This window comes from Cyprinodon tularosa, unplaced genomic scaffold (assembly GCF_016077235.1).
Source record: "Cyprinodon tularosa strain WSP-4 unplaced genomic scaffold, ASM1607723v1 ctg5, whole genome shotgun sequence".
Lineage (NCBI taxonomy): Eukaryota > Metazoa > Chordata > Actinopteri > Cyprinodontiformes > Cyprinodontidae > Cyprinodon > Cyprinodon tularosa.
Window position 1 is genome coordinate 2,757,661 of NW_024039229.1, and position 13,225 is coordinate 2,770,885.

The window sequence follows — 13,225 nt, forward strand, 5'->3', positions numbered from 1 at the left end:
GAGATTGAAATGAGTAATCAGACCAGACATCAGAACCCAATATTATGACACTTTTTAAAGCCTTCCTAAGTAAAAAGCTGCCTCACTCGTTCGGGTGCCGCTCATTTTATTTTATGACGTCAGTGTATCACACCACTTTTAGAGGCACAACAAAGATGAGAAAACAGATATTAACGACCCAAAAAGAAAAGATAAAAGTTGCTGCCCTCTGCAGATTTGCAGATGCTTTTAGGCACTGTGAAGCAGTCGGTTCATGTGCCGAAATTCCCCTTTTCAGGTCACAAACTAGTGCAATAAAAGCTCAAAATACTAGTCTGAAGGTGCTTCTCTTAGGGGGATTTAAAAAGGTTTCTGAGCAGCAGCTCATCTCAGCTGTGTGACATTTAATGCAACAATATTTTATCAGTGTTATTTTTTCATCATATATACTGTATGAATTTATAATGAGAAAAGGAGTCATAAGCACTTTAATACATGTTTTAGGTTTCCAGCACATGTAGGCAGGAGGGGCAAAGGAGGAGAGGAAATGGGTTTTAAAGAAGAAATATAGAAAAGCAATATCCACATCAGCAGAGGGGAAATTGATCCTTTGGGAAAAGGTTTTGCAACTAGATGGGATTAAAACCCAACAGTAAAGGTATGTACATAATATTCAACTCGGTGTCAAGGTTTCTAGAGAAGAAATATTGCTCTCCAGGATGAGGTTAGGGCCATGCGCCTGAAACAAATGAATAATAGGGAAGAGATTGTGTGAGAAATATCAGTGAAAAATGTTCTTATTAGTTTTTAGAAATATAAAACCTCCAAGGAGAGGATGAGAAATAAGATGGGGGTGGTCGGGCTGCAGGAATGCATTCTGAAAAACTTTTTAGGGAACATATTGCAGCTGGGGATTGAGGAATTTAACAGGCCTCTGTATACTTTTGCTGTTTCATCTAAGAAATAGTCCATTTAGACTTTAGGATGATTTCTGACCCACATGATCATAATATTCTGTTAAACTGGAAACACAAAATTCAATGTGTTTTTTGTCCTTTTTTATGAAAAACAACAACTTTAAAGTCAAACACTGCAAAAAAATCTAAATCTTGATAAGTCATTTTTTCTTAAAATAAGTGCATTTGTTCTTGAATTGAGGAGATAAAAGAGACATCTTGCCAATGGAACAAGACAATTTAGATTTAAAATAAGAAAACACAATTGCATTCTCTTATTTCAAGTGAATACTAAATAATTTATCTTATTTTAAGGGTAAAAATACTGATTCCATTGGCAAACTATTTCATTTACCTACTCAAATTAAGGGTAAATACACTTAATTTAAGAAATTTTGACTTATTTCTAGATCATTTTTCCAGTGAATCTTTTGTTTTCTATCTAGAGTTTTAAAATCTTACACTGGAAAAACGACCTAAAAAAATCAGTAAAAAGTTCTTAAATTAAGTGTATTTACCCTTAATTTGAGTTGGTAAATGAGATCATTTGCCAATGGAATTAGTATTTTTACCCTTAAAATTACACATTTAGATAAAAGGCACTTGAAATAAGACAATGCAATTGTGTTTTCTTATTTTAAGTGTAAATAGTCTTGTTCCATTGGCTAAATGTCTCTTTTTCCTCCTCAATTCAAGAACAAATTCACTTATTTTAAGAAAAAATGACTTATCTAAATATCGATTTTTTTCCAGTTTAGAGAGTAACACAGTTCTCCCATTAAATATCAGATTTTATTCATTCCTTCAGACTTTTCTTTCCCTCCCTGCTGAATGAAAATTATCTTCTTTCTTTAAAGTTATAACTGTCAAAATTAAAGGTTTCATTTCCAGATAAAAACATTTGGTTCGGGTCATTCTTTGTTCCTTTGCACACATTTCTCTCCTCAGTGTTTCTGTAATAAGGTAAACCATGATGTGTGTTTATGTCTGAGTGGATGTGCTGATTCATGTTTTCTTATTAGGGTCATTTAAGCTTCTTGGTTTGGTGGAAAATCAAAATGTCTGTTTGTTTTTATATGTGTGTGTTTGTCCGTGAGACGTGTTCATATTGTAGAGTTATTAAATGTTAGGAAGTAATAAAGTGAAGCCTGCTGCTTTCACACTTATTGCTACAAACTCATCAAAAGAGTTTTTTTTTTTGTCCTTTAAAAGGACTCAGTATTTCTCCATCATAGTTTAAAAGCTTGTGTTTCTCCAAAGTAAAAGGTTGTTCACAATGTTCCTCTTTTTTTTTTTTTTTTTTTTTTTTTTTTACACGTGTACAACCCATATGCTTTGCAGAGGAGGCTCAGGGATGGTGAATGTTTTTTAAATAGTTTCCTTTTAGCTCATATCTCATATTTTGCTGCTCGACGCATCTTTAATTATACATGGAGGCCGAACACGGAAGGAGCAATTAACAGTGCAATGATGCAGAGCAGTCTGAGCAGCATTTAATAACCAATCTGTACGTAGTAAAATAATTTAAGACCTAACAAATTAGGTTCAAACTTTTTTTTAATCTTTAATTTATTTTGAACATATTAAAAGCCAGAAAGTATGTGTTTATTCAGCAGTGATATTTACTTTATAAAAGCCACATGTGAAAAAATTTTCTAAATTCCAGACACAATAAAATACGGTGGGAGAAAATTAACATTTCTGGGATGTTTTCTACATTTGTTAAAATGTAAAAGTTTATTAATTATCCTAACCGAAAGTTACTCGATAGATACCTAAAAAAAAATGCCTACTACTTCTGCATACTTTGTGCTATTTCAACCACTCAACTTTAACAATGTTCAGATTATTCAAAACATTCCTGCAATGACTTGTGGTATTTCTAATCTTTATCATTTTTTAAATATTCAGCTTTTTCTGTCTCTTTTTTTGTCCCATATTAATGAATGGAAACCTCAAAAAATACGGCTAAAACTTCATTGTTTTTTGCCATTTAACTACTTCCACATACTTCCAGTTTGAAACAACATTCAACTTTTAAAAGAATTTTGCAACCTTCAGCTGTTATGGTATGTAAATTATTGCTCAGACCACAAATCGATCACTATGTTCAGCTTTTGATCATTTTGATGTAAAGTTTTTGAAAAGTTTCTAATTGTTTTCATCTCAGAAATCAAGAATTTACTTTGGATTTATTGATCTTCCAGAGTTGCTGAAGTCCTCCAGAACCAATGATTTCTACAGCTTAGATTCCTCCATTTTCCAACAAACTTTAAATCTTTAAAAAATTGCATCACAGCAAATTGTTGAGTTTTATGAGCAGAGGTGAATGAAACACTATCTGCATTAAAAAGTCACTTAATGAGCTCATTAAAAATGAGAAATGTCAGAGTCCATTATTCAAACTTTAAAAAGAAAATAAATAGATTATTTGTTCAAACTCCTGAAGCTATTGCATTGCTACTTTCAGTGGAGTGGACAGGTTAAAGTTCATCAATAATCACTTTACAAAAAATCCTTCAGTACTGTAGGTTTTCCCGATCCTCTATTAGAAATCTAGCAAACATTATATTCAGATGAAAGCAGCCGTTTCTCTGAGTGGCTGCAGATTTAGGGCTGAAAGGAGGATGGATGACTCAGAAGGCCAAGGACGACTGTGCTGCAGAATACAAAGTAGTTTGGAGAACTTAAGACCTGGTAGATAAACAGAATCCAGGAAAGGCTGATGACTAGGAAGCAGCTAGGCACTCAGGACTTAATGCAACGTAACATTTAATGGATAAACACGATACAGGATGACGTGGATTATGTGGCGAAAGTGAAACAATAGAGCATCCATCCATTAATCCATTAAAACGCCGCCCCGTCAATGGGCCCAGTAGAACACAATAAGTTAGACTGCAGAATAAAAACAACTGATATGAAAAAAGAATGGGATATATTTTAATAATTGGTTTTCATTATTATAAACTAATAGAAGCAAGAAAATTAAGTTCAGTTTTGAAAATAATATAATTAAAAAGTTTAATAAGAAAAATTGAGTTTATTTGATTCTTTAAGTTGCCTCAAATTGCAACAAATTTGTTTTGGCCATTAAAGATTATCAAAAAAATAAAAACACCTGAGTCAAATATTTGATTCCCTCAACAGGATCTACTTATTGACTTCAAGTCATTCACAAGATTTAGCTGAGTTAAGGAAGGGAGGCATCTAAAAACCAAAGGAAAGACAGAGGCGCCCTCTATTTAATGATTTTTAAGATCTCAGAATCCCTTAAACCAGTGATTCTAAACCCTGGTTCTTGGAGTCAACTGATCTGCTGGTCTCAGATGTCGATGCTTTAGAACATCTGACTGCATCGTCTCTTCAGGATCCCACCAAGTCCTGCAGAAGTAACATTCATTCAATGGAGGTGTGGGTCAGCAAGTAGAAACCTAAAACACAGCACAGTTGGTTCCTCTGGACTAAGCTTAATGTCTTAAACTACATGTAGATATTCAGAAAACTTTTAACTTCACATTCCCAACATAGATAATATTAAAAACCTTAAAAAAAAAACATTAGTAAATCTAAAAAAGTGATTTAATTTGCTAATTTGATCAGTTCAGCCTCTTTTCCTGGTTGTTATAACTGTTGAAATAATGATAAAAAACTAATTTCTGTTTAAAAAAAATCTAAATAAAATAAATAAGTGTTAAAGCTGCAGGTCTTCCCCTCTTTCATGTTGTCTGTGTCTGGTCCTCATGTGTGTGAGTGCGTTCCTGTTTTCTTTAAATGTCACTTTGTTATTATTGCAGCTTAATATCTGTTGTATTGTGATGGTGGAGGCTGAGACGATGAACGCTGCTCCTGTTCTTGATTTCTCATAGATCCTATAAAAAAAAAAAAACTTCCTACATCTTATTTAATTGTTTTTATTTTTCTATTGTATATACTGTGTCTAAACATCCTCTATTTTCTTGTATGTGCAATTTTTTTCCTGCTACTGGAAATACAATTTCCCGAAGGGAGTAATCCCAAGGGATTAATAAAGTCAAGTCTAAGTCTAAGTCTAAGTCTAAAAGCGACAGAACAGGTTGGGGCATTAATCCAGAGACATGAAAGTCCAACCAGTCATTTTCCACCTTTAGATGACTTGCATTAGGAGACCTAAACACGTTAAAAAACTTCTGAGGTATACATAAAAATCCTTAAAGTTACTAAACATCTTCTCAGACAGTTATTCTTTGAAGTGTGAGTTAGTCCAAAGTTTTATCACATAGCTCCAAAGTTCTGATGTACGGTAATCTGCTATGAGAAATATTTATATATATTGTGATCTTGTTTTGGTTTATTTTGCAGCGGGTATAACAATCTTTGCTGGTGGTTGAATGCTGCTCTGAAATGTTGCATTCACTCATTCTTTAACCTTTTGCTTCAGGATACTTTGGTTCTGCTGCAGAATTCCTTAAAAATGAATGCTTTGGGGTGGCCTAGTCAAAGTCCAGACTGAAATTTAATTGAGATGTAGAATCAAAAACACAATCAAAGCGGTAAAGAATCCTTTCAGTATTTTAGACTAACCAGCAGTAATAAAACAGACGTGTTATTCAGTCGTTTGAGGTTTGGAGGTGATTCTGTTTTCACTTAGATGAAGGTCGAGCTGGACGGCTTTTCTTCTCTTAATGAGGAAACTGCTTGTTGGGTTTGCTAAGGTTATCTTTGATATCTATTTTTTAATGATCTAAAACATTTGCATGTGACAAAAAAATGGAAAAACTAACAATCAATGCAATCACTTTGATCACAGCGCGGCCGTTCCTCACAGCTTTATTACATTTGATTGTTTTGAAGCTGCATGGGGATTAAACCGCTAGAAGCTAGAATTTTATTTCTTTTTTTACACAAATCTCTAACTCTCAGTTTTGTTCCAAACTTGTTTTAATGTTTTAGAGCAAACATTTTTGAGTTTATCTGAACTGTGATGTTATTGCTTCTCCTGCTCCTGGAGAGAACAAACATTTCTGAAATGCTGTGTTCTCCTCTCAGCCTCCACTCCATCGCTGCAAACATGACCGGTGTAATGTCTGTGTGAAGAGCTAAATGTGATCATTGTGTGGGTGTCCACATGTTCTCTGCTATTTCTGATGGCCAGCTTTGATTTAAACCTCATCTGCTGCGGTGTTACGCTGCTGCGGGGCAGATCTGCTCATCCTGTTTGAATGTGTGTGTTTTATTGTGCAGGTGGTGCAGGAAGCTTACAGCAGGTTCACAGAGGAGTCTCTGACACAGTCTGTGTGTGAAAACCCCTCAGAGGCCACCGAGGTCACCATCAAGGTAAAACCTATGATAAAAGCTGAAATAACTTAAAAAAACACACACAAAGGGAGAAACGGCCTCTAAATTATTATAATAGGAATAACAACAATCATATAAAACCCTCAACACAATAGACTGAAATAAAATAGCAAAAACTATAAAACCTTACTGATTATACCAATGTAAAAAGACCTTTTTAATTGAGATCAATTGTTTATTTTGTTTGTGTAAGTTTCTTTATTAGGAGAAGCAGCAGCTGCTGCTGTTTCCTGAGTTTCTCTTGGAAACTTCCTCCTGAAACACGTCAATTAAAATCCAATAAAAGACAGAAGAGTCATGAATCATCCCTGGGATTAGTCAGCAGAAAACACCTGCAATAAAGTGCCACCAAAGTGCTGAGCCTAATTAAAAAGCAATCAACCTTAGACGCTGCTCTCAGCAGAGAAGTGGATTAAAGTTTAAAGGGAGGACCTTTTGTCAGCCGAACGAGGAGCAGAGAGGTGAAGTGGTTTTCAGGTTCAGGGAGCTTTTGGAGTCGGATGATTGGACTCCATCTTTGAGGATCAGGTGGAAACTACAGTTTTAGATTCTGGTTCAGTTATTAATCAGAAATGTTACTAATTTATGCTTGGAATCATTTACAAATAGTCGTAAAACATATTTTATCCTAATTTAACAAATTTTTCTTCACTAAATAGTTTTTCTATGTATATTTTGTTTTGCTGTGTTGGACATGATGCACTTTACTTTTCCTGCTCCTTTCAGAACTTATACATAAACCAGATTTATACATACTCTGGATAAAAAGAGATCTAAACATTTTATTCTCAACATCTGAATATTAAAATAAGCTAAAATGTTTCCTGTTTTAAGATTATCCAATCCAACTTTATTTATAAATCACTTTAAAATCCCCAAAGGCCCAAATTGCTGTTATAGTGAAAAGAAGCAAAACTGACACATAGACACAGAGGACTTAAAAACAATAAAAGCATAAAACACATAACAAAATAAATGTCTGTAAGAAAAAAATACTTAGTATCACAAGCTGACATCATCATCTCATGTTGTTTTATAAGTCAATGCAAAGACATGAGTTTTAAGAAGTGTTTTAAAATCAGACATAGAGACTCTTTAATACGCAATGGAAGGTTTTTCCACATTTTTGGAGCTGCCACAAAAAAAGCACAGTCCTCCCTAACTCAAGAAGCAGCTGATCAGCTAACCAGCTCAGACAGATAAGATGGAGCAAGACCATAGAGAGATTTAAAAACAAGTAAAATAATTTTTAAACTAATCCTAAAATGTACAGGGAGCGAGTGAACTGAGTCTAAAATGGGAATAAATTGTTCATGCTAAAGAGTTCCAGTTATAAGATGTTTTTTACTCTCTGGAGTCTAGCAACGTTGGAGTCACTAACACCAACATTAAGTGCATTGCTGTAATCCAGTCGAGTGCTGATGAAACCAAGGATTACCATCTCTAAATGTTCTCTGGAGAGAATGGGCTTTATTTTGGCCAACTTCCTTAATAGAAAGAGACTTTTCTTAACAGTTGCTTGAATATGGCTGCCAAATTAAAGATTAGAATGTACAAGGCTAATATAACTTACTTCCTGTACTGGGATAGGTACCTTAGGTCAATAGAGACAGCCTAAGATGTTCTGCTGAAAATTACGACCTCTTTACTACTCTCATTAATTTTAAAAATCAAGGGCCACCCAGGCCCTCATTATTGTGCCAAGGGGGAGTAGATAAAGGGGGAAAATAATAGGGCCTAAGACTGAGCCCTGTGGCACCCCACCAATAAGGGAACAGAGGACGATGGATACTCACCAAAGGAGACGGAAAGGTTCGTTTCTAAATATGAGTTTAACCAACCGCAATCCATTGGTGTATCCCAGATGCCAACCAACTTCATTAAACGAGAGAGTAAAATTCTGAGGTCTGCTGTATCAAAAGTCACAGTTAGGTCCAAGATAACAAGAATCACATAACCAACTTAGACTTAGACAGATTTATTTTGTCATTTTGTATACACCAGTGTATACAAAACAGCTCTAGACAAATACATTTTTAAAGTGCAGCCTTGAAAACAGTAATAAATACATAAAAAAGTAATATAAACAAACATATGACTGTATATTTAGAGTTATATTTAATTATATTCAACCTCAATCTGTTGATTAAAAAAATATCATAAAACCCTTAAAATAGCAGATTTAGTGCTGTGCAAATAATTAAAACAAGATTGGAAAACCTCTAAAATAGCATTTTCTTCTAAAAAGGCCTTAAGTTGATTATATAACCAGCTTTTAAAGAATTTTTGAAATTAATATAGTATAGTTTGAAAGAATTATGGGATCAAGAGGTTTTTCTAATAAAGGGTTGAATCACGTTGTGCTTTAAATTTGTAGGAACTATGGCTGAAGACAGATCACTGTTAACAATGGAAAGAACAGAGTGACCCATAGTGGGAAAAAATTAAGGAGGAGCATCATATTGAGAGCCAGCAGGCTTTAAACAACAAACAATCTTATTTAAAAAAGTCACAGGTTCAAACTGGTTAAAAAAGCAGTAACAGAGGTTGGTGGGTCAGAACTAGAAAAGGAAATAGAAGCTGTTTTTTTAATAACATTTTTAGAAAACTTTCACAAAAAGTAGGAGATGCTTCAATCTGAATTTTTCCGGGGAGCATTTAGAATACTGCCTATGGTCCTAAATAAGACATGAGGACTCTAACGGTTTTCCAGGATAATGTTTAAAAAATGGCTTCTTTTTGTCACGATTTGGCTATGGTTAGATGACCCAAAAGCAGAGGCAGGGAGGCAGAGGTGAATCTCTTGTGGATTTAATAATGACTTAACAGAAAACAGAGGCAGGTTATTCAAAAATCCAAAAAGAAAACAAAGTCCAAACAAACATGAAACCAGGAGTCCAAAAACATGAAAACAAGTCTAAACGTACCAGAAACCATGGGGACATCAGGGGAATCGCTATCATAAGGAGGAATGCTCAGAGAGAATGAGTTGGAGCATGTTTGAGGGTGTTTGACGAGGACCCAGCAAAGAGGAACTGAAGAAAGAGGGCTTTTTAAAGGAGACTGAGACAAAAAGAGGGCTAATGAGGAAACTGGGAGCAGGTGTGCACAGAACAAGACAGGGAAAGAGCTAGGGAAGAAGGAGAACATAAGAGGGCAGCAGAGAGCAACAAATAGAAACCTGGAAGACTGGAAATAACAACAACATAATAATCAAATAACTAGGACTATAAAACATGGAGAAAAGAAAACTAAACACTAGAAAACAAGGAGTAAAGTAAGACTGAACACTCAAAATAAAAACATAACAGAAACAGAAACCTGACACTTTTAGCATTTCTCAAAACTGTTTGACAATTTTGCTAATAATCTTTTAACATCTGAAATAAAACCTGTAGTTTGTCCTTTTATCACTGAATTATTTCTCCTTGTAAGGCAGCAGAAAAATAATAAGAAACAGACTATTCAATTTTTTTCATACAGATATTCTGATATAAATATTTAAACCAAGCATTTTTACAAACCTTTTAAATAAACAAAATAAATAATTATAGAAAAAAAACTATGTGAAAGCTGACTCTTCCTGTCTTTTTGTACCAACAAAACTCAGTTCTGTAAAACATTCAATCATAAGTGTTTTCCCTGTCTGTTTAAATGCATAGAATGGGGCAGAACGTTATTTTATATTATTATCAGCTTCTTTCAGTAAACATTCAATTAGCACAAAACAAATGTGATCGTCTTGCTGTTTTTGAGACTTCCAGCTAGGGCTGCATGCTTTGTTGGATTTGGATGTGGGCGTGATGTCACACCCACCTTGGAGTGAGTCAGAAAAGCAGCAGGATTATATAAATACATTGATTTTCATTTAGGAGATGTTTTAATCCTTAGTTTCTCCCTGCATTCTGGGTGTATCTACGAGACTCTGACTTTGGAAGTTTGGGTTTGTGTGAACTTCTTATTTCACTGAAATAACCCATTGATAAGTATTTTGTTCCCAGTTGATTGTGGGTACATTTTGTGATACTTTAAACTGAAGTAAATTAGTTTTATGAATCATGGTTTAATTAAATCCACTGGCTGTTTAAGGACTCTCTACATTTTAAATTGCACACAGTTGATCCTATTTTAAACCTCTTTCCTTCTCCCTGTAGGGACTGGAGGTTTCCAAACCAGGCCGCTACCACACTCTCCCCTCTGACAACTTTCTGGAAATGAGCGACTCTGGAGTCGAATTCACCCACTCTGGTCTCCCCCTGGACAGCGACACGGAGGCCGTGATGACCTACGCCTCCCACAAGCCCCTTCTGAATGCCGCTTCCCCTCCAGCCGTGACGGAGCAGGTCCACACCGACAGCCTGGAAGCCACCGCGCCCCTGGATGGAGACCTCAGCACCGTCCGAACCCCTGACTCTGCCCTGAGCGCCAGCCCCGCCTCCAACCCTCGCTCAGCATCAGCCGCCACCCCTGATGGCAGCCTGCAGGGCGCCGCGTCCCCAGCGACGGCCTCTAAGAGCACCGGAGAGTCCGACTCAGCAAAAACAGAGGGAGGGGTGGAGGGCGAAGAGGTTGGTCAAAAAGAGTAATCTGGAAGAACCGGGATGCTTCTGGATCCATTTATGACCCAAACACAGACAAATCCTTTTTTTCCCTACGTCCGAAACATCACAGCTGACATATAGCAAGGATGTAGATGTGCTGGATGCAAACAAAACGCTCTACACGGGTGTTTAATTCACTTAGTACAGAAAAAAATAGAAGGCAAAACAACAACAACCTCACTGTCTATGAAAAGAACAAAGCCATCCAGTGCATAAAGATGCATGCAGTTCAGGTAACCATAAAAGACGAAATCTAGACGTTAGAGTAGACTACCTGCATGCTTTTCCAAATGAAACACTCCCTGCACTTAAATCATATCAAATCATTTCAACGCCTGTCAAAGAGGTTCAATAATAAGAACATGACAAAGGTTTAAGGGTTTGACAGACAGACAGATGGTATTTTTCAAGGAATCAGAGCGGAGCTCCATACAGCGAAGAGCTTCTCACCTTCCAGCTGAATCCCAGCGTGTTTCCTCTGATGGCACTTATGTCTCCTGTCTCCGAAAATCACAGCGATGATTGCATTTCAATCCACTCCCACTCGCTCTGTTATTAACAGTACAAGCATGTCAGAAAACATCACTGCATCTTAGATGAAGCAGTTTGTTTCAGTTCACTTGCAAGGATGAGCTACTCGAGGTGTTATTTCATATTTAAAAAAAAAAGAGATAAAAAAAACACCCAGGAAGATGAAACTAGTTCAAGTAGACTGAGCAGCAACACCTCTCTAATACAGCTGACGGTTGTTTCAAATATTTGGTGTCAAATCTGCTGGATGTGAAGGATTTGTCTGAGGAAACCTGTCAAAACGTCCACTTTTTTCACTACGCACCCTGTCAAAAAAATCCTCATCTCTGTTGTTGTTTTCTGCTACTAGTGGAGCTATCGTCCGCTCGGTTCCAGGAAAGGAAAAATTCAGGGAAAACTGAATGACATTTGTGTGAGTTTCAGAGCAGCTCTTGAGAGCATAATTGGATTCCTGGTCTTTTTGGAGACAGACCAATTCACGGACAGCGTGGAGTGAGGGCCGGTGATAAAAGAGATGAGAGAGACGGGAAAAGGGTGCGATTCGGGGAACAGATGAATGACATCCAGGATTCAAAGCCTATTTTCATCTCGGCCAAGAATCCACCTCGCAGAGCTCTCATTATTGTAGCCCAGTTGTTTGGCAAAATGAAGTGACTGGAAAGATAAATCCTGATGGGGTTGTGATAGCGATTCAGCCATCAGGTTCAGTAAAATGAGCGGTTATCAGAGAAGGTTTTTTCGAGGAGGAGAGGGGTGGCGGAGCTCTAAGCTATTCAGCCGACACCATCAGACTCTGGATAGAGACATGAGTCTGTTTGGATAAACGTCTCTATGGGGTGAAAAGCTTGAATTGAAGCTACAGTTATTATCACTGACATAAAAATAACCATCACTAGTTCTGTGAAGCCTATTCCAACATATAAGAGATGGGAATAACAATAGAAGTGACACCGTCTAAAAGTTTCTCACTCAGTTTCATGTGAAACACCATAAAATGTACAATTATATAAAAAAAACTGCTGCATATTATATTTTGACAGCTGTTATTATGGAAAAATTCTGCACTGCATTTTAATTTCTTCATGCATACATTTTTTTTTTTTTACAAGAAATAAGAAAGGAAATTTCAAGAATATTCAGGAAAAAAAAGCTGTTTTGTGGGTAAAATGTCCAAATAAAGGTGCTGCCTTTCCCCCAAATTATGTAAAAACATTGAAAAAGCTCTAAAAATAAGTAAGCAGAAAGATGCATTTTGATGTATCAATGATAAATATATCAAATGGGTGAAACAAACCTTTACATTTATAACATGTTTTTGTCAATGCCTAACTAAGACAGAACATATATTTTAAAAATCGACTTTTCTATGCTTGAGACTAAATAAAAAACAAGTAGTTGTTGACCTAAATTATCATTTCATTGATGTCTATGGACAATAATGTCTCAAGCTTATGTTAAATCCATACTCTGAAATTGTAAATACCACATCTTAAGTCCGTTTTAAGATTAAAATCAAACTCAAAATGTCTGAGAATCCTTCCCAACTTTACAAAATCCAATAGAAAGACATATATGTGAACACAAGTTTTCAGGATTTTAACACATTTTTTGCTGTTTAGCATTTGTTGCTAAAACCTCAAACGGTGTTTTAGTTCAAATTTAGCTTAATACTTCCATTTGCTACGTTTGGTTGGGCACTGTCACTACCCAATCTGTCCCGGAAACACGATACGTCCTGCGCATGCGACATCAGCTCATATACATCCGGGTCGCCCTAGATTTTAATTAATTAAAAAGACCTCCCTTCCCCAACAATAGCAA

General features: G+C 36.0%; 1 protein-coding gene across 1 annotated transcript in view; it reads left to right on the forward strand.

Annotated features, from left to right (window-relative positions):
* Positions 1-12,385, forward strand: part of LOC119795033 — a 42,451-nt gene extending 30,066 nt beyond the window's left edge. The window contains exons 9-10 of the mRNA XM_038302853.1: positions 6,159-6,251; positions 10,427-12,385. Coding sequence (XP_038158781.1) covers positions 6,159-6,251; positions 10,427-10,858 — 525 coding nt within the window. The 3' untranslated portion in view covers positions 10,859-12,385. The remainder of the gene's footprint in view (positions 1-6,158; positions 6,252-10,426) is intronic.
* The last annotated feature ends 840 nt before the right edge of the window (positions 12,386-13,225 follow it).